At 49.9% G+C, this 22112-nt stretch overlaps 1 protein-coding gene and 1 long non-coding RNA gene across 2 annotated transcripts; both read left to right on the top strand.

Annotated features, from left to right (window-relative positions):
- Nucleotides 1–7093: 7093 nt before the first annotated feature.
- Nucleotides 7094–9037, top strand: LOC136484729 (polygalacturonase ADPG2-like). Its single transcript, XM_066481705.1, has 3 exons — nucleotides 7094–7682; nucleotides 7807–8035; nucleotides 8134–9037. Exons 1-3 carry the CDS (start codon nucleotides 7128–7130, stop codon nucleotides 8802–8804), a joined length of 1455 nt encoding a protein of 484 aa, XP_066337802.1. The 5' UTR covers nucleotides 7094–7127; the 3' UTR covers nucleotides 8805–9037.
- Nucleotides 9038–11082: 2045 nt separating this feature from the next.
- On the top strand, nucleotides 11083–16177 carry LOC136485078 (uncharacterized). Its single transcript, XR_010766324.1, has 3 exons — nucleotides 11083–11231; nucleotides 11751–11880; nucleotides 16038–16177. It is a non-coding gene; the product is annotated as an uncharacterized lncRNA (long non-coding RNA).
- The last annotated feature ends 5935 nt before the right edge of the window (nucleotides 16178–22112 follow it).

The following is a 22112-nucleotide window of genomic DNA, read 5'->3' as shown; positions in this document are numbered from 1 at the left end:
GTCGTGACCAGTCGCCAACGACTCCCAAAATCGCGTAAGCTCGTCCCTGGCGTCTTCTTGGATCCGCGGTTGGCCTTCATCAGCCTCCTGATCTTTCTTCCGTGTGCATTGGTCTGCCGACGCCGCAGACTCGCCGGTTCCCAACATGTGCCCTGTTTCTTGGTACGCCGGCGCCGCCGCGTAGTAGTTTGTCGCTGTCAGGTCCTCGCGCAGCAGGTTGCCAAGCAAAAACATGTGCTCCTCATGCGTTCGCTTCCCTGGCCGCTGCAACTGTTCGACGACGGGCTGTTCGTCCGCCTTCCTCTTCTGCCGCGACAACGATACGTCCGATCCAGGGGCTCGTGGTGACTTGTACACCTTGCACAGGACCATGGCGCCGCCAACGCCGTGCTCTTCCTCGATGGCGTACTCGATCATCAGCCATCCCGGTTTGACGACCGACCCCGACGGCGTCACCTCCTCGTACGACAGCTTTTGAAAGTACCCGCCAGCGCTTCCGCCCACTGTCTTCTTCCTACCCTCCGTGTGCCACGCCCCCTTCTTCCTGCCGTCGGCGCCGAGCACGGTTCGCGCCCGGTTCCGGAGCCGAGATCCGCTGCGCCCGCTCGCCTTCGCGCCGCTGCCGACGTAGCGCACCGGGCTGAAGAAGAACCAGACTCCCTTGTCTCCGCCGCCGGTGACACTGCCTGGCGCGGGCGCGGGCGCGTGCTTCCGCACGAGATCGTAGGTTGGAGGTCACGTCGGCGTCGTGGATGGAGCCGCCGCCCACATCCTTGCCGGCGATCTTGGGGCGAAGGTAGGCGTTGATGAGCCTCTGATCGCTAGGGCGGAACTCGTAGTACTTCTCGAGGCCCTCCATGTGAGCTAGGGATTGGTGGACGTGCGGAGGTCTCTCGATGGGATCTGAGTCACCGGTAGAGAACAGACCTTTCATCCGAGGTCAAAATGGACTCTAGTCCCGGCATTTTTTGCGCCCGGGACTAGAGAGACCTTTAGTCCCGGTTGGTGTCTCCAACCGGGACTAAAGGTCCCTGCCCAACAGCTACTGCGCTCGGCACAGTGGCAGGGGACCTTTAGTCCCGGTTGGAGACACCAACCGGGACTAAAGGTGGACCTTTACTCCCGGTTGGAGCCACCAACCGGGACTAAAAGTCCTCAATCTTTAGTCCCGGTTGGTAACACCAACCGGGAGTAAAGGTAGACCCTTTAGTCCCGGTTGGTAAAGGTCCCCCGATGGGTTAGTTCAAAACAAAAGCATCCTATCCTTTGTCAGATGTGTTGTGTAGGTGGGGTGGTAAGCTACGCGCGAGGCAATGCATGAGGTCTTGGGTTTGAATCTCACGGAACGCAGCGGTGGGAGGCATTATTTTTTTTAAAGCTGGGAGGACCTTTAGTCCCGGTTGGTGTTACCCACCGGGACTAAAGGTCCCCCTTTAGTCCCGGTTCTTGACCCGGGACTAAAGGACCCCCTTTAGTCCTGGATGCTTGCTCCCGGGTGGGGAACCGGGACTAGAGGGGGTTCCCCACCGGGAGTAAAGCTTTGTTCTGTACCAGTGAGTGCTGCGTGGCGCTCTTAGGCGAGGAGGGGGTTTGGGCGCTCGGAAGCGTAACTACGGATGTGCACCGGGAGGCTTTTTATTTGACGGATGGGGGAAGAAATTAAAGGGAAGGAAGGGCAGCCTAGGAGTCGGTGGGAGCATCCTCCTGATCGTCGGACGAGAAGCGTGCGTGGCAGGCACACAGTGCACACTACTACACGAGAAACGACATGTGTCCTCTCGTCGGACTCGCCTAAAATAAAATGTTAATGCTCTTTACCGAGCGTCCGTCTTGCCAACGGGACACATCCGCCTGCCCCCGCACCTCGCGCCTAGTACGCCTCATCAGTGCCTTGTGCCTCGCGCCGCACACTGCTCGTGCCTTCCGTCCGGACTCGCGCTGCGCACAGTCGAGGTTCGTGCACCGTGGGCGACCTCCACGCCGTGGCATTGAACTCCGCGCTGGCGTCGAGCTCCGCGTCAACGAGCCTACATTGAATAGCAGCAAGTAGATAAGTACACACGTTATGACAGTATGTTTTATGCATTCCAGATGTATGTTGCATATGTTTTATTTGGATGTTGCAACAGTAGATCTGGTGTTACATATGTTGCAATGTCTATACACGTATATTGCAAGTGTATCTTTCAAATGTTTCTGTTGTTTTTAAACGCATGTTGCAAGTGATTTATCTATATGTTGCATGTGTTGCACTGGCTATACACGTACGCTGCAAGTGTATGTTTCAAATGTTTTAGCTATTTTAGACGTATGTTGCAAGTGTTTTATATAAATATTGCATATGTTGTAGTGGCCATACACGTATGTTGTAAGTGTATATTTTTAAATGTTTCAGTTGTTTTAAACATATGTTGTAAGTATTTTATCTGGATGTTGCATATGTTGCATTGGCCATACATATATGTTGCAAGCGTATATTCTAAATGTTTTATCCTTTTTAAGACGTATATTGCAACAAATGCTTTATGTTGCAAGTGCTCTATGAGCGGGAGTGGGCGCAGACGGAGGAGGTGGTCATGCCCTCAAGCGCAGCGGTCCTAGCGTGCGTGGCGGCCCCCACGTGTAGGTGCAGCAGCAACAGGAAGGCTGACCCGGCAGGCGCGACAGCAGTGACGCGCGGACAGGTGCGGCAGCATCAGCGTGCGCCCAGGCACAACAGCATCGTGGCCCCGTTCGCTGGTCTGAAACTTGGCTGAAACTGGCTGAAAACACTATTCTGGTTAAATTGTTGTGAGAGGAAAACACTGTTCCGGCTGAAAAAGAAGCCGAACAAGTCGAATATGGGGTAAGCCGAACAGGGCCCGTGTGTGCGGGCGAGGGCAGGAGGTGCATGCATACGCAAGCATTTCAAGTTCTGTTGAGTCACATGGGTGTCATGTCGTGTCGGTTAATGTTGTGTCTGATGGTTTTGGACTGGTGCACGTTATTATTATGGCCCCGTTTGTTTCGCTGAAATTTAGCTGCTGCTGCTGCTGATTTCCTGTGTGGCGCCGTGCTTGATGTTTTTTTTTCACATGAATCCACTTGGTTGCAGAGCATTTCTCACGCTATGTAACACTACAACCCTACACTGCTTTCACCTCAAGCAAGCGACAAAGATTCCACAGTCAGGTTGCGTTTGAACATTCAGAAAGATAATGAACGTCAGGCTATCTCCAACCGAGCGGACCCAAATTTCACCGTTTGGGTCACGTACAGAAAACAAGGGAGCTATCCAAATTCTTCCGTCTCCAACAGCGAAGGCAAATCTTCTCTCCCACGCGGCTGCCTTTCTCTCTTCCTCTCTCTCCCACGCGGCACATGGCGACGGCGCTCGCTGGCGCTGGCTCGGAGCTCGCCCCCGCGGCCCGGATCTGGCCCCCCTCCCTCCCCTTCTTCTTCCCTGACCCTCCCTCTCCCGGATCCGGCGGAGCTCGCGCCCGCGGCCCGGCTGAACTCGCGCCTCGACGGAGCTCGCCCCCGCGGCCCGGATCTGGCCCCTCTCCCTCCCCTTCTTCTTCCCCGACCCTCCCTCTCCCGGATCCGGCAGAGCTCGCGCCTCGACGGAGCTCGCGCCCGGCGGAGCTCGCCCCCGCAGCCCGGATCCGGCCCCCCTCCCTCCCCTTCTTCTTCCCCGACCCTCCCTCTGCCGGATCCGGCGGAGCTCGCGCCCGTGGCCCGGCGGAGCTCGCGCCCGCGCCTCGGCGGAGCTCACCCCCGCGACCCGGATCCGGCCCCCCTCCCTCCCCTTCTTCTTCCCCGGCCCTCCCTCTCCCGGATCCGGCGGAGCTCGCGCCCACGCCTCGGCGGAGGTCGCGCTCGAGCTCTTGCGTCGTCTTGCGGCAGAGATTTGCGTCGTCCGCTGCCGAAGACGCTTATTTGCCTTTCCCTTCGGCTGCTACACAAAATCGGTCGGCTGTCTGGGTCTTCCATTGAACAGCATTTTCGACGATGCAGACCACTATTGATGACGCATTTTGTGTTTGCGTTTCGTCGTTGGAGACGGTCTCAGGTGCAGACACCCGCTCGGGCGACGCTGGTGGCGGAGGTGGAGGTGAGAACAGAACTACATAAGGCAAGCAGGCTAGTAGGCCACGCTCTGTCGCTCTCCATTGCTGTGAACTCGTGAAGGATTTCGGTTTGATCCAACAACTACCCCTCAATCACCGTCAGATTGGAGGCGATGTAACCGCCGAGCCAGCGCCTCCGCGAGAGACCTCCGGCAAACGACGGCGGCGGTGAGGCGTAGGGGCCTAGGCCCAGCTAATAGGTGAACAACCGCGGGCTAGCAGGCCGACACGTCGCCCTAGGCCCAGCAGCCGCAGTAGGTTATTTCCGTTCCGCGAAGGTTTCTGTAGGCCATATAGTACCGTACCGTGGAAACATATTTCGTGCATCATGTTCAAAGAAAGATGTACTAATCTATTAGCAAAATGGGGATGCATTTGTATAATAAAATAAAATAAAATAAAAAGTATATACGCACATGTATGTATGCATAATACACATGTATGGTATGTACATGCATACACGGTACATAGCGGATATACAAGGTGCTAGAAATTAGCACAAAGCATTTTTATTTTTTAAATTTTATTTTGTCCCAAGTTTGTGATGGTCTAAAAAATGTGGTTTATACTAAACTTGCTAATTTTTCCACAATTGTACCATGTTATTATCATTTATATTTGTCAAACTATATTTTTAGCTCCCTAAAAGTCTAAAAAGTTAATTTTTATACTAAATTTGCTAATTTTACCACAATTGTCCCATATTCTCGTCAAACTGCTTTTTTTAAGCTCCCTAAATGCTGAAAACACGTTCATGTATCTCACCTAGGAAATTTGCCCAGCCCAAATGGCCTAGGGCTGGATGTTGTTGCCTGACCCAAGCAGCAATCCCAGGACACCAACCAATAGGCCCTAAGTGTCGTTTGAGGAAGGGATGAGCCAAACATAGTAGCTCATGACGACTTCAACTAAGGCATTAGTTGGATGGGTCAAGCCCTTGCTCCGGAGGCCACTCATGGCTCGAGGGATCTTGGTAGGGGTGGGGAAAAATTCACCCAAATTGGTTCGAACCGATTAAACTAAAAAAAAATCGGTTAACCAAATTTTTTGCACTTCTTCTATATTCTAGGTGTTGGAATTCGAAGATGATTTCATACGACACTCTTGTATTACCAACTAGTACAAGTAAATTGTTACTTTTGTGATTTGTTATATGTGCATGCATATGCAAGCGTTTCAAGTCCTGTCGAGTCACAAGGGGTGTTGTGTCATGTCGGTCAATGTTGTGTCTGGCGGTTTTGAACCCAACACGTGTTATTGTTATGGCCCTGTTTGTTTCGCTGAAATTTGGCCGCTGCTGATTTCTTATGAGAGAAAAATGTTATTCCTTCGCTGAAAAATACTGCTGAAGTAGTGCTGAAGAACAGAGCCTTATGTGTGTGTGTCTCAGTGCACCAGACATGTTTGATGTTATTGTCGGGTATCAGTATTAGGGATACCCGAAGAAGGGATCTGAGGACCGTGGACGACAAACTCGTCTAGATAATCGAGGACGTATTTCAGTCTCGACCGACCCCGAATGGACGGTTTCCGCCTCGCCAGATCCCTCGGGCATGGGCCCTGTGTCGCCCGACCCTGAGGGCACGGGTTCCGTCTCGCCCGACCCCTCGGGCACGTCCCCGTGTCCCCCGACCCCGAGGGTACGGGAGCCGTCCCGCCCGACCCTGAGGGCACGGGCTCCGTCCCACCAGACCCCGAGGGCGCGGGCTCCGTCTCGCCCGACAGGGATCCATACCGTCTCCAACCACTACGGGTCTAAGGGTACGACCCCAGGGTCAAACTTCTGACACCGAGAGGGAAGCAGACACGTCTCGATGTGACCCGTGGCCACGTCAGGCCACGCCCGGGGGTTCGCATCGCCAATAGTGACGGGTGCGTGGTCGCTGTGCTGCCTACTCCCCGTATGGCCACTGACAGGCACGTCAGTTCACCACGCCGTCCGCCAGGACAGGATGGGACGCCACGACCTGCCGATGACGTCGAGGCATGGCACCAGTGGTGAATAGGAGACCGATGTGGAGCCGTCCCCGTCACCATCTACAGCGTCATCGGGACCCGCATGAAGAAGAAGGACACGGCGGCCCTGGAGGCCTTCTTTTCCCTCGCTTTTTCTCCTGTTCTCTTTCAGTAACCTGCGCCTCCCCCTTCACCTATAAAAGAAGAAGAAAGGATCGGACGGCCAGGGATGGTTACCGTGGATGAACAGGATTATGAGTTTGTGAGACGAAGGGGCACTGTAGCTATCATCATCACCAAGTTTAGAGATCTTTATTTATAGATTTTGTCATGATCGTCTAGCTTTTAGCTGGTTATAGTGTCATGTGATTATTCCTTCAGTAAAGCTACATGCTTCCCTGTCAGTTTAATTTTAGTGTCACGAATATGCTTTGCCAGGAGCTTGCTAATGTCAGTTCGCTTGCTCGTAAACGATCGTAAATTTCCAGCCAGCAACAGTGTTTTTCTCTCACACCAAACTAGCCAACAGTAAATAATCCACGATCGTTTACGGCCTCCCGAACAAGCCGCTTGTTCAGTTGTTTTCTGAAAGTTCTGTAACATCATCTGGACTACTTGACCTGAACCAAAGTACATGTGTGCTGACGTACACGTGCCAACTGCAGGGTGGAGGGATGCAAATTTGAGAAGTTTTGTCACGAGGAAGCAACAGAAGGCTCAGATTCAGATTCAGTCACATTATTCATTTTATCCCTCTGGTGCCATACCTGAATCAAGAATCTACGGGTTTCCGTCTGCCTGCAAGCATGGCCGCATGCATGCACACTACAAACCAGCCTAACTCTGCCGTCCGTGTGTGTGATTCTTCAACGGCAACGCAACCCCAGATAGAATAGAATCTAGTTCGTCCCGCGCGTGCATCACAATCCCAACGCCAAGCTGAGCAACTGCGTTGTCTCTAGTCCCCTGCGATCAGAGTTTAAGTTCAAGCTGCACAATTGCCTTCAACTTCAGTTCGGAGTCCGGGCTGCTGCTGCCTGTCCATCGTGCTTAGCGCTGCCAATGGCATCCAGCAGGAATCCGACGAAGCTTGCGGCGTTCATGGCGCCCCTACCCCTCTTCGCGCTCCTCTTCTTGTCCGGCGCTCTCGAGGCTGTAGTAGGCGCGAGCAACGACACCTCAGCTGACGGTGCGGGCTACACGTGCAGCTCATCTGGCAGCCGCGGGTCCCTGGCGTCGCCGTCGTCCCACCAGAGCGTGTTCAGCCTCGACCGCTACGGCGCCCGTGGCGATGGCAGGCACGACGACACGCGCGCGCTCGCCAGGGCGTGGAAGGCGGCGTGCGCCTCGCCACAGCCGGCCGTCGTGCTCGTCCCCAATGGCAGGCGCTACCTGCTCAAGGTCGTCACCCTCGGCGGCCCGTGCAAGTCCACCGTCACGGTCACCGTGAAGGGCACGCTGGTGGCGTCGCCGAACAGAGCGGACTGGAGCGACAAGGACAGGAGGCTCTGGATCGTGTTCCGGAGCGTCAACAAGCTCACTCTCGACGGCGGTGGCGCCATCGACGGTAACGGACACAAGTGGTGGCCGTTCTCGTGCAAGGTCAACAAGGCTCTGGTAAAGTGTGGCGCCCATGCTCCGGCTCATTTCAGTAATTTTTTGACGGGCGCGTGTGTGTTCCAGAAAAAAAGTGTCCGGACTCCTAACCTGACCTAGCTGAATTGGCTTCTGTTTTCTGCAGCCTTGCAAGGAGGCTCCAACAGCTTTGTCATTCCACTACTGCATCAATCTGAAGGTGGTCAATCTGAAAATTGTGAATAGCCAACAGATCCACATGTCGGTCGAGGACTGCGCCAATGTGCAACTGGCGAAGTTGTCCATCACAGCACCTGGCACGAGCCCTAACACTGACGGCATTCACATCACTCGGAGCAAAGATGTGCGGGTCACAAATTGCAAGATCAAGACTGGTAAGTAAAATGTTCAGGATTCTTCGCATCATATATGACACTATGTCTTCAAACTTTCACTATCTTAGAACTTTTTTCATGTTATATAAACTTCGCAGGGGATGATTGCATATCAATTGAGGACGGGACTCATAAACTTCATGTCTCCAATGTTGTTTGTGGACCTGGGCACGGGATCAGCATCGGAAGCTTAGGAGATGACAACTCACGAGCCAAAGTCTCTGATATTACCATAGATTCAGTACAATTACATGGCACCACCAATGGAGCACGCATCAAGACGTACCAGGGAGGAAGTGGATATGCCAAGGACATCACATTCCAAAACATGATCATGAACAATGTCAAGAACCCGATCATCATCGACCAGAACTACTGTGACAAGGCTAGGCCATGCAAGGAACAAAGGTCGGCAGTGCAGATTAGCAATGTTGTCTTCAAGAACATTAGAGGGACAACCGTTACCAAGGATGCCATCAAGATGAGCTGCAGCAAGCATGTCCCATGCCAAGGCATTATCCTGCAGAACATTGACTTGAAAATGCAGGGCGGCAAGGGCCACACAGAAAGCACCTGCCAGAATGCAAAATGGAGAAAATACGGAAAGGTGGTTCCGCAGCCGTGCACCTCCAAAAACATGGGCACATTTGGACACCTGTTGGAGTTCCTGTTGTCTTCACACTCGTTGAGTTCGTGGCAGTGGCGGAGCCAGGATTCCAAACTTGGGTATTCCTATTTTCACGTCAATAAAAAAATCAGTTGTTTTTAACTGCAATGAGTGAAAATACTACAAAATATGAGCCAATTTGAGAGGCTGTTTTTTTTTACTGTTTTGGGCTTCAATGAGTGAAAATACTACAAAATATGGCATTATACATATACATATACAGGTATATACACATATATATACATAGAAGTGTGCTAAAATAGTTGGGTATTCCTGGGAATACGGGGAATACCCTCTGTATCCGCCCATGGTTCGTGGTAACTATAGAAACTTGCAATTCGTTGTGCTGGTCAGTGTATTTGTGATTTGGTTCACGTAACACCCATGTATAATTTCCTCAAAGAAACACCCATGTATAATGTATTTTATTTTATAGACACAACAGGAAACGGCTGATTTGCCGGGAGCAAAAAAAAATTTACCGGGTGCTTTTTATCGGGCACCCGGCAAAGGAATTCTTTGCCGGGTGCCAGGCCTGGCGACACCCGGCAAAGAAAGGCCTCCGGCAAAGCAGCCTTTGCCGGGTGCCGGGCACTCGGCAAATTCCAGCCTTCGGCAAAAATTGGTCTTTGCCGGGTGCCGGCCACTCGGCAAAATATGGCCGCCGGCAAAGGTGGCCGGCTTGACGGCGGCCAGCGGCCGTCAGCCTTTGCCGGGTGCCACGCCGTTAGGCACCCGGCAAAGAATTTTTTTAATTTTTTTTAAATTTCTTTTTAAATTTCTTTGTCGGGTGCCCCATGACCTGGCACCCGGCAAAGGCTTCTTTGCCGGGTGCCCTGGGTATCACCCGGCAAATTTTTTTTTTACCTCATTTTTTTTGTGGGGACTTGCTACAGTAAATATATCCCTGTTTCAAAATTTAGGACAATTATGAGTTCTTTAACAATATTTCCTTAATTTTTTCCGTTGCATTGAATTTTTTCGACTATTCCAAATTTGAACCGCAGGTACATGAAATAATGGAATTTCGTCATTCAAAAAATAGTATTCATGATATTTAGGCTATGTCGAGGCTGTATGCTGGAGGTGGCATGAAATGTCGCGCATCATGTTGTCGTAACATGACGATGTACTCACGGGGGAAGTTTATTTAAATTATATAAAATCCAAACGATGTCCGAAAATCACGAAACTTGTCGATGTGTCTTGTTATCACATGTGGAGGCCTTGGTAAAAAATTGAGAAAGTTTCGAGCAAGTTGCGACGTCGGCTGCCTAAAACCCAGACATCTCCACATGTGATGATGTCTGGGTTTTAGGCAGCCGACGTCGCAACTTGCTCGAAACTTTCTCAATTTTTTACCAGGGCCTCCACATGTGATAACAAGACACATCGACAAGTTTCGTGATTTTCGGACATCGTTTGGATTTTATATAATTTAAATAAACTTCCCCCGCGAGTACATCGTCATGTTACGACAACATGATGCGCGACATTTCATGCCACCTCCAGCATACGGCCTCGACATAGCCTAAATATCATGAATACTATTTTTTGAATGACGAAATTCCATTATTTCATGTACCTGCGGTTCAAATTTGGAATAGTCGGAAAAATTCAATGCAACGGAAAAAATTAAGGAAATATTGTTAAAGAACTCATAATTGTCCCAAATTTTAAAACAGGGATATATTTACTGTAGCAAGTCCCCACAAAAAAAATGGGGTCAAAAAAACAAAAAAAATTTGACGGGTGCCAGGTCATGGGGCACCCGGCAAAGAAATTTAAAAAAAAATTAAAAAAATTCTTTGCCGGGTGCCGTCGTCACCTGGCACCCGGCAAAGGCGCATGACTAAAAAGGCCGGCCCGTCCCAACCCTATTCTATTTCAGCAGATCGACCCCGCGCCTGCGGTCCGCAGCCGCCGCCGCCCTCGCGCTCCGCCGCGCCCGCCGCGCCCGCGCCTCTCCCGCGCCTCGCTGCTCTGCCACCCAGTCCCGGCGACCACGCGGCGCCGGCACCGGCGGCCCAGCGCCCGCGCGAGCCGCGCCCACGCCCGGCGGCGCTCGCCCCGGCGGCCGACCGGCGCTCCAGCCCAGATCCAGTGGCCCCGCCCCGACGACCCCGGCGGCGCTCGGCCCGGCCGGCGCTCCTGCCTGGCCCCGGTGCCCCAGCCTCGCCGGCCGCGGCGGCCACGCGACCCCACCTCGCCAGCCATCCCCGACGAGGCCGGCTGCCCGTGGTCTGGCCGCCGGGCTCCTCCCGCCGTCGGCCAGCAGTAGAGGAGGTAGGTGGAAGAAGGGAGGAGGAAGGAAGAAGAAGAAAAAAAAAGGGGAGGAGGAAGAGGAAAAAAGAGAAGGGGAGGAGGAAGAAGAGGAAGAAAGAGAAGGGGGAGGAGGAAGAAGAGGAAGGTGCCAACTCGACCGCCCGTCGATCCCCGCGCCGTTCGGACCGGCCGTTGATCCTCGCGCTGCTGCGGTCATCCCCGCCATCGTCGCCGGCCCTCGCTCTTGCCGTTCTTGCCACCAAGGTAAGCCCTACCCTTATAGTGTTAGTAGTAGTAGTAGTTAGTAGTGTTAGTAGTAGTTAGTTGTAGTGTTAGTAGTTGTAGTGTTAGTTGTAGTAGTTAGTAGTGTTAGTTGTAGGGTTAGTAAATAGTAGTAGTTAGTAAGTAGTAGTGGTTAGTAGTAGTAGTTGTTAATAGTTAAGTAGTTCTTACTATTAGCATTGTTAGTAGTTAAGTAGTTGTTAGTAGTAGTGTTAGTAGTAGTTGTAGGGTTAGTAGTAATTGTTGTTGTACTACTTCAATACTTTCATGTGCATGGAAAAAGAACTAAAGTACAGGGCTCCTCTTGATATATTGGTGGTTGTTGGCCTCCGTGTCCATGTTTGGTATATATGTGGTTGTTGGCCTTCGTGCCATGTTTGGTATATATGTGGTTGTTGGCCTTCGTGTCATGTTTTTTGTAGGTTTTGGGAACCTCCCCGTGAAGGGGAGTTGCTGCCAAAATTTTGAGTCGACACTAACCATTTTTGCCCTTTTTTGTAGGAGGACCTGTGGGAGGGACTCGGCGACCCCGATCGTCTTCATCGGCGCTGCGGGTTTTCCTGCACCGCGTCGACTCGCCACTGCACCGACTCTCCACCGCCCCGCTACCCGGACCTCACCGCCACCCTAGGTATAACCCCTCTATCCGTATGTGGTTTTTGGTCGCGTAACCTAGTTAGGTGTCTCTCGTTCGAAAGAGATACGGTTGGAGATATGTGGACCTTTGCATATCTGCGACCGTATCTATTTCGGATTCTCCACGCTTTTTAGACAGCCCGCGAATGTGTAGTTGAGGTTAGTTTTCATGCTCCGCTCCGGTTCGAGACGGTGTTTCGGCATCACCTCTCCGTTGTTCTCCGGATACACACTCTCCCTTGCAGGATGTGTATCAGGAGAACGGCGGGGAGGTGCTGCCGAAATTCCGTCTCGGAAAGGAGCGGAGCATGGAAACTAACCTCATCTACGCATCCGCGGGTGGGATTAGGACCTATCCTCACCTATTAGAGAGTAGGGACACCGCGTAGATGCAATTGATGGTCACCTGTGGTGATGTTATATATGCTAGAGGATGGAGGACCGTCAGTGGATGTACACGGGCTGGACAAGTCAGGGTGATGCCAGCTATGAATGGATATAGAAGACCGATCGTTTCTTGAATCGTGCATTTGGCAAGGCCGCAAAATTCCCAAAAATGGCTTTGTGTCCCTGCAACAAGTGTGGTAACAGGAGAATGCTAGACAAGGAACTCATGGGTACACATCTACACAAGAATGGGTTTACGCCGAACTACACCCGGTGGGTCCACCATGGTGAAGCCGATCGTATGAGAGAGGAGGTGGTGAGACAACATGTCGAGGCTTTTGATGCTGATGCTGGGGTAGCAGACATGGTAGATGACGTTCACCAAGCACAGTTTGCTGAAGGACGTGAGGAGGCGGAGATGCAGGCAGCCGTAGATGCGTTCAAGTACATGATGGACTCGGCACAGAAACCCCTTCACGCTCATTCTGAGGTCTCCTAGCTGGATGCCATAAGTCGCTTGATGGGGTTGAAGTCCGATTTAAACTAGAGTCGAGAAGGCTTCGATAAGGTGTTGGCCATGGTTGGCACCCTGCTTCCAAAAAACCACGTGTTGCCGAAGACCATGTACGAGGCACACAAGCTCCTTAAAGCACTAAAGATGCCATATGAGCAGATACATGCTTGTCCGAACGGGTGTGTCCTATTTCGGGAAGAACTCAAGGAGGCAAAGTACTGTCCAAAGTGTAAAGCCTCCAGGTTCCTAGAGGTAGAGTCTGGTGACAGTGGTGGCTAGAAGACCCAGCTTAAGATACCCGCCCGAGTCCTACGACACCTTCCCTTCGTGCTAAGGATTCAAAGGCTATTCATGACCGAGGAAACCGCGAAACAGATGACGTGGCACAAGAATGGCAAACGCTACCATCCTGACAAGATGGTGCATCCATCTGATGGTGAAGCATGGACCAGCTTTAATGACAAGCATCGTTTGAAATCCGATGAGGCTCGTAATGTATGTGTCGCGCTGGCAACAGATGGGTTCAATCCTTATGGCATGATGTCTGCCCCTTACACATGTTGGCCCGTGTTTGTTATCCCCCTCAATCTCCCCCCTAGCGTCGCCTTTCAACGACATAACGTGATCTTGACGTTGATAATTCCTAGGTACCCCAGGGAGTAAGATGGGTGTGTTCATGGAGCCTATGATTGATGAGTTGATCAAAGCTTAGAATGAAGGGGTATGGACATACGACCGAGCTACAAAGGAAAGCTTCAAAATGTACGTCTGGTACCAGTACTCCATGCATGACTTCCTGGCGTATGGGTTATTCAGCGCCTGGTGTGTTCACGGGAAGTTCCCGTGCCCAATATGCCAGGAAGCTGTGAGGTTCATTTGGTTGAAGAAGGGTGGTAAGTATTCATCGTTCGATCAACATCGTCAATTCCTAGATTCCAACCATCCATTCCGACAGGACACCAAGAACTTCAGGAAAGGTGTCGCAGTCACGGACCCTAGACCGCACTTGAAGACTGGTGCCGAGGTTCATGCTCAGATAGATGCTCTCTTGCCCAATGAAGAAGGTGGTTTTGTGGGATATGGTGAGCAACACATGTGGACTCATAAGTCCGGCTTGACGAGGCTCCCCTATTTCGATGACCTTCTACTGCCCCATAACATTGATGTAATGCACACTAAAAAGAATATCGCTGAGGCACTTTGGGCAACACTCATGGACACTGATAAGTCTAAGGACAACCCTAAGGCTAGAGTGGACCTGGCGACGTTGTGCGATAGACCACAGCAAGTGATGCGGCCTCCTACAAACGGCAAGAACTGGAAAAGGCCTAAGGCCGATTTCATCTTGAAACCCAAACAAAGGAGGGAAGTACTACGATGGATCAAGGCGTTAATGTTCCCTGATGGGTATGCAGCGAACCTGAGCAGGGGAGTGAACTTAGGCACTATGCGAGTCAACGGCATGAAGAGTCATGACTACCACGTATGGATTGAGCGGCTTCTTCCGGCGATGGTACGAGGCTACGTTCCTGAGCATCTCTGGCTAGTGCTGGCAGAGTTGAGCTATTTCTTCCGTCAGCTTTGTGCCAAGGAGCTATCTCGGACCGTGGTTGCAAACTTGGAGAAAGTGGCACCTGAGTTGCTTTGTAAGTTGGAGAAGATCTTTCCACCTGGCTTCTTCTTGTCGATGCAGCATTTGATTGTGCACCTCCCGTATGAGGCACGTATGGGGGGGCCCGTGCAGGCCCGTTGGTGCTACCCAATCGAGAGATGTCTGAAGGCCGTTCGGAAAAAATGTAGAAATAAAGCCAAAATTGAGGCTTCCATTGCAGAGGCTTCCATTCTGGAGGAGGTGACAAACTTCACACAGCTATACTACACAGAGAACCTTCCTAGCGTGCATAATCCACTCCCTCGCTACAATGTTGACGAGAATGAATCCAACCTTAGCCTTTTCCAAGGGCAACTCGGCAGGTCAAGTGGATCGACCAATAAGAGGTTGGAAAATGAAGAGTGGCGCATGATCATGCTATATGTGTTCCACAACTTACCCGAGGTGAAGTCGTTCATTGAGTAAGTTCTCAAAGAACTTATTTAAATACGCTGTCACTATTCTGCATCCAACTGATTCTTTCTCGTTTGCACAGGGAATTTATTCGTGTATCCTGGCATCAACCAAGGGATCCTACCCCATGGCAAACCGACACCCTTCTTTCACGGGGTCCGGGAGCAGGGAGGCCCGATTTCATTTCTTGGTTCAAAACAAAGGTATTGTCCAATTTACCTCGTACCTAGTTTGAGATTCTGAGTTTCGCGTACTTAGTCCGGCAATCTTTCCTTCTTGCGCTTGCAGGCCCAAACTGATGCAACTATGAGTAAGGAGTTGAGACAGGTTGCAAATGGCTTCGACAGTAAGGTGAAAGCTTATTCAGGTTATGATGTGAATGGATATCGCTTTCACACAAGAAGCTACGAGCGAGCTCGGCCCCATCGAAAAACCACAAACAGCGGAGTTTGTACTCCCGGCACTGATGGCCTCGAGTATCATGGCATAATTGAAGATATCTATGAACTTGAATTTTATGGTTCGAAACCTCTTCGTCTCGTCATGTTCAAATGCCACTGGTTCAATCCTCGAATAACGAAACGGAGCCCTAATATTGGTCAAGTCGAGATTCGACACGATTCCATCTATCAAGGAAAAGATGACTTTATTGTGGCGGATCAGGCCGTGCAGGTTTATTATTTGTCATACGCATGCCAAGGCAACAAGGCTCTTCAGGGTTGGTCTATTGTGCACCAGGTATCACCACATGGTAGACTAGCTGTCCTAAACGATGAAGATTACAACTTCAACCCAAACACATATGATGGAGAGTTCTATCAAGAAGATGGGTTACAAGAGAGGTTGGTGATAGACTTAACCGAGGCGATTGGAATGGAAGTAGACAATGAAAGGGTTGATGACGAGGAAGAAGGAGATGAGGTGCAAAATACCAAGGACATAGAAATGCTTGAGCGATTACATTTAGATGATGACGATGAAGGCAACATTGAACCTTCGGACAGTCTTGTTTATTTGGACAATTTTGATAGTGATGACGAGACATATGATCCAGATAATCCCAATAATGATGATTACTTCTAATACATGTAATACTATGTTATTTTGTAATCGTGTTTTGTTTATTTACTTAGCATCTATTTCTAATACATGTAATGATGTCTTGTTTGTTTCTTTTTAATTGCAGGTGATTGAACAAAGATGGCGGGCGGCAGTGGGCCAAGGAACGTGAACTCGAGGTACCAGAGAGCACGTCAGGACGCAGATGCCGGAGAGAACGCATCGGACGGGAGGAGGCAGAGGGCCAGGAGCAGCGGCAGCGGGAGCAGCAGCAGGAGGGGGCCGGCCTCCTCTAGTCAGGCCACGTGACGTGACGGAGGAGCGCCGTACCACGGACTCCTCGGAGGACGAGCAGGTTCTGGTGACGGACGAGGTTCGGGCGACGAACAGCGAGGGAGAGGCACAGGAGGGCGGCGAGGCCAGAAGTAGTTCCACTGCCTCTGCTGCGGCTAGCCCCTACTTGCGAGGTCCCTCAAAACTCCCTAGGCCTCCGCTTCCTCCCCTACGCCCAGTGATCCGCCCCCAGGGGGACAGGTAACTAACTTTAGATTTAATCACAGCTACTTCATATAACCTGTTGAAAATTGTCAGAGAAACTAATAATGTTTGTTAATGACTTGTGCAGGCACTGGGAGGTTGTGTCGCCTGGTGACTCACGCAACCCCAACCACATCTTGGGGCTTCTGTGCAGGCACTATTACCCTGGCATTGTCACGCACAAGGGGACTATGGGGCCGGCCAAATCGTGGGACCACTACAAATCTGCCCCCGACGCAGATTATGAAGACAAGCAGGAGTGGGTCAGGAGAGAGTTCTGGGTAAGTCTCGTTCGCACAACTTTGATCAATACATCGCATTCATTTGACACTTTTTGACATAATGAATTGATACATTGTGTCTATCTGTAGACTTTTTTCAGGTGTGAAGAGGGACAGGAGGAGAGGGCGGAGAAGAACTTGGTGAAAAGTGCCAGGAAACGCATCAGCGACATGCACTACGAGGAGCGCCTCACTTGCATCATCAAGTACTACGCCACGCGACTTGGTCAGAAAGTCAGCAAGACACAGGCAAGACAGATGCCTCTGACCCAGGAACAGTACATTGAGGTAAATGAAGAAGAATAATACTAATTTGTTTTGAGATTAAGTAGCTTTCATTTGGTCGTCTTACATCTCAAATTCTTTATGACATGTAGATGATTCCATGGTGGTGCGAGTCCTTTGCCGACTGCTGGGAGATGATCGTGGACAGGTGGTTCACAGAGGGTTATATCCAGGAACACGAAGCCCACCGGGAGCGGGCTTTGTAGGCGACAGGCCCCACACACCACCAAGGCAGCCGCAGCCTCGGCGCGTACAAGCAAGCTTGGGTACGTGAATTCATTTTTAGTATTCTGACGCTACATTCTGCATGTTACTTCTAATCATCTTGTTGTCTTTCTCGCAGTCGGCGTCGTATGGTGGCCAGCCTTTGTCCACGTTCATGGCGTATGGACTGGCCCGCAAGGGAAAGGCGACTTCCGCTATCACCTTCAGCCCGGATGACCCACCCGAGTCGTACAGCAACCCGAGCGCCCACACCCGCATCAGCTCCTATGCGTCGGACGCAAGGTCAGTCCAGGGGCCAGACTGGGATCCGAGCACCGACGACATTGATGGCACGACTGTCATGAGGATCGGACAGGGCAAGAAGCATGGGCGGTACTGGCTTGGTGATGGCACCCTCGAGTCCGGCTCTGTTCCCTCCCTCTCCCAGATCCGAGCAAGTACCCCGAGCGGAGGCCCGGCCATACACCAACGGCCGTCCCCTTCACAGCAGCGGGTCGACGCACTCCAGGTTAGTCCAGTTTAACTCTTCGTACATTGATCTTTACATAACTTAGTTACCTTTACATTACTAAAACATTCAATTGAAATGTTGCAGGCCGATAACGAAAGGATGGCTCAGGAGCTGCGGGACCTGGCGGCGAGGACCGAGGTGGCCGAGCAGGAAAGACAAGCCGAGCGGGCCGAGCGGGAGAGACAGGCCAAGCAGCTGGCGGAGATTACGATGTTCCTACAGAACTTTAGGCAAGTGAACGGTGTACCTGTGCCGATGTTCGCTCCAGCGCCGCCGCCAGTTGTAGCTAGTCCAGTGAGTATGAATCCATATTGCTTCGACTAGTGCTTTCATTAGATGACCCACTCTAAGCGCCTGAATATCTTGTCCTTTATGCAGCCTCCGTCGGCGGGTTCGAATGACCCATCTCAGGCGCAAGCAGGCGGTGCCGAGTTTCCTTCACCAGGCACTCAGTTTCCTCCCCACCTTTAGTTTGTATCTCTTTTTCACCGCTTGATGGACATGTGATGCACTGTGATCCACTATCGACTTGTTTCGATGGTAATTGGACCTATTATGTTTGTGATGTCGTGTATGTGAGGTATTGTATTCGCGATGTGATATATATGTGTGGGATTGAGTTTGTGATGAGATGGATGTGATATATATATGCTATATTGTCTTTGTGATGCTTCAGATGTGATATATATCTTTTATATGCTGTGTTTGTGATTATAGAATCAAAAAACAAAATAAAAAAATTAATTTTTGAGGCTTTGCCGGGTGCCCTGGCCCTGGCACTCGGCAAAGCTGGGAATTCTCTGAAAGGAATTCCCAGCTTTGCCGAGTGCCAGGGTCAGGGCACCCGGCAAAGTTTTTTCAAAAAAAAATTCTTTGCCGGGTGCCCCATGACCTGACACCCGGCAAAGAAATTACGAAAAAAAAAAAACTATTTGCCGGGTGCCCCCGCGGTGCGACACCCGGCAAAGAAATTATAAAAAAAAATAAAAAATTCTTTGCCGGGTGCCTCCCGGCACGGCACCCGGCAAAGAAAATTTGAAAAAAAAATTAAAAAAATCTTTGCCGGGTGCCTCTGACATGGCACCCGGTAAAGCAAGGGATGACGGAGCCGGCGCCGTAACGACCACTTTTCTTTGCCGGGTGCCGGGATTGCACTCGGCAAAGTCTTTGCCGAGTGTCCGATAAAAAGCACCCGGCAAAGAAATCTTTGCCGACTAATTTTTTGCCGGAGGCTCTTTGCCGAGTGCTGCACCCGGCAATGGCTTTGCCGAGTGCAAAGTAGCCTTTGCCGCGCCTTAATCCAGTAGTGAGAAGGCGCAGCAAATTAGCATCAATATTTATTCTATAGCTGCTGATATTTTAGGGAGTACATTCGGCTTGAGATTTGAGAATCCAGCTTGGTGGTGATCTGGCTACAACATTTCACGTCATTTTTCTTAGCTCGGATTGGAAGCATAGCCGTGTTCGCTCGAACTTATCAGCTATAGTGTTTTTCTCTCACAACAAATTAGCATCAACATCAGGATTAGCATCAGTATTAGCATCGGCCGCTTTTATGGCCAATTTATATCTTATTAGGGCTTCAAGTTGGACAATGTAATTAATAAATAAATAAATAGGCAGCATTTAAAAACTACTTTTTCAAAAAAAAAGTTCAATTGCAACTCTAAAGATCATGCATAAACGAGGAAATGGATAGCATATGTCCTTGAGGAGAAAAAAAATGCGTACACGAAAACAAAAAGTAAACCATTGGATCCGCCAAATCCAAAAACGTTTTTCCGGTAACCTCACCAGCGGTGGAAAAGTCACCTGCAACATAGAAGTTGTCAACAACTATGTTTCGAGACTTTTCATACCAAAAAAAGAATTGGCCATCCTCACGTAGTCACATAGGTGAAGGTCGATCTTTGGTTCATCAGGAAAAAGGAAAAGAAAAAGAAAAAAAAGGAAACTCGATGAACCTACTAGTTCACTGACAGTCTGAAACGCACGAGACGAAGACGGAAGAATGCGTGCAACGGAGCTTTTGACCAATTGTGTCGCTCGCATGTCAGCATGTGCATCCAGTAGCTTAGCATACAAGTGTCACCCGTTGTCACAGCTTGCACCGGAGCCCAAAGCTGCGCAGCAGCTTGCTCAGGCATCTCTTGGCCCGCGACTCGCGGCGCATGGAGGAAGTGGATATGCCAAGGACATCACATTCCAAAACATGATCATGTACAGATCAGCAATTGACCAGAACTACTGCGACAAGGCTAGGCCATGCAAGGAACAGAGGTCAGCAGTGCAGATCAGCAATGTTGTCTTCAAGAACGTCAGAGGGACAACTGTTACTAAGGATGCCATCAAGATGAGCTGTAGCGAGAATGTTCCATGTCAAGGCATTACACTGCAGAACATTGACCTGAAAATGCAGGGCGGTAAGGACCACACAGAAAGTACATGCCAGAATGCAAAATGGAGAAAATCCGGAAAGGTTGTTCCACAGCCGTGCACGTCCAAACACAATGGCACATTTGGACACCTGTTGGAGTTCCTGTTGTCTTCACACTCGTTGAGTTCGTGGTAACTATAGAAACCTGCAATTCGTTGTGCTGTATTTGTGATTTGGTTCATGTAACACCCATGTATAATTTCCTTCAAAAAAAACACCCATGTATAATGTATGTATTTTATAGAAAGATCAGCAACATCAGCTACTGATATTTTAAGGGTATATGGCGCTTGAGATTTTAGAATGGTTAAATACAAACCACAATGGGGTATGCGCCCACCCCTTATCTCCCAACGTCCAATTTGCTTCAAGATTCGTGCCTCAGTGCTTTTTTGGTAAAAAAAATTCCATGCGCCAGTGCTTTTTTTTTTGGAGTGGGGTAAGAGTGGGTTGGCTTGCACGAATCTCGGAACAAACTGAGCCGTTGGATAAGTGGTGTGCGCCCCCCCCTGGTTGTGGAAAATACAAGTTGCTGGATTCTCAAACAACTTGTAGTAGCTAGCAATTTAACTTAAGAGAAAACTCAACTTATTTAAACATGAAGCGATAAAAAAATATAATTTATTAAGGCTTCAAGTTGGACAATGTAATAAATAAATAGGCAGCATTTAAAACCTGCTTTTTCAAAAAGTTTTTTCTTTTCAATTGCTCTTCACAACTCTAAAAATTGTGCATAAACTAGGAAAAGGATAACATATGTCCTTGAGGAGAAAAAAATGCGTACACGAAAAAAAGTATTAATGTGCCATTAAGGGCATACCCCCTACGCACTGCGTCGCTTTGGATCAATGCGAATTTGTGCAAATCCAATGGTGGCTGTGATGTCCCACTGGGTTTTGGGAGTTTTTAACGAGCCATACACATAGCATAAATTTGGCAAGGGGAGTGTTGTAAATCAAAGTCCAAAAACAGTATAAGAAAGGGAGACTTTGAGTGTGGCCAAATTAAATGAAGGGGCTGTTCGCTGGTCTGGTCTGAACCAGCCAGCCAGCTGAACCCCCTCCCATTTCACTGTTCACCAAACCAGCCAACAGTGTTTTTCTCTCACAACAATTCAGCCGGAACAGTATTTTTCAGCCAAGTTTCAGACCAGCGAACGGGGCCGAAGAGAGGGAAGAAAGTCAAGGAGTTCACACATCCATCCAACCTCCATCCTCTATAAATAGGAGGTGCTTTTCATCTTTTGTATACATGAGAAAGAAAGAGAAATACAGAAATAATTCTCGTTCCCCTTCTCACGTTGTGTCCCTATGTTCTTGTGCATGTGATTGCGAGCACACTAGTGGAATGCGCGTGCCCCTGCGCGCGTCGGGTAAGTGTATGTGCTGTAAATAGAAAACATGTCTTGGCAATGTTTACAACTGTCTTATCTTCTCTCCATACAACCTCAAAGACAACATGAATCATCAGATCGATATTTCACAATTCATTAAGGCCCAACTACAGCTTCGAAACAAAGCAAAGTAAATGTGGTCATTATGTGAACCTAAGGTAACAAATGCAGGTGTCTCAACTAATTTCAAAGTTACACATTCATGTACAATTATCATGTGCTAGATTCATGATCCAAAGAGTCCTTAGAGTTTAATCCCATACAAATCCAGACCAACAAAACGGGTTGTAGATCTTGGCGTTTGGTTGTTTGTATGCACTGTTCACTATAAGGAGCACATATTCTGGTAGGAAACAAAAGCAGAGAATGGGGGTTCAGAGGACCAAATGAAGTGGAATGCTGAAGAGACAGGCTCACGCCTTCTGTTTGTGTGTAAGAGAAACATACCTATTGAAGTGGCACAGATGAAGGCTGGAGCCACACAGGCGCCTAGGATGTGGAAACAAAATGTCAATCAATCTGAAATCAACAGG

Source organism: Miscanthus floridulus, chromosome 1, assembly GCF_019320115.1.
Source record: "Miscanthus floridulus cultivar M001 chromosome 1, ASM1932011v1, whole genome shotgun sequence".
Classification (NCBI taxonomy): domain Eukaryota; kingdom Viridiplantae; phylum Streptophyta; class Magnoliopsida; order Poales; family Poaceae; genus Miscanthus; species Miscanthus floridulus.
This window is presented reverse-complemented; position numbering and strand designations above follow the sequence as displayed.

Bases quoted from the DNA above. Each gene is read 5' to 3' on its own strand.
- LOC136484729 (XM_066481705.1), top strand. From the start codon at position 7,128: ATGGCATCCAGCAGGAATCCGACGAAGCTTGCGGCGTTCATGGCGCCC. The intron at 7,683-7,806 runs GTAAAGTGTGGC...TGTTTTCTGCAG, and splicing joins GCAAGGTCAACAAGGCTCTG to CCTTGCAAGGAGGCTCCAAC. The intron at 8,036-8,133 runs GTAAGTAAAATG...TAAACTTCGCAG, and splicing joins AAATTGCAAGATCAAGACTG to GGGATGATTGCATATCAATT.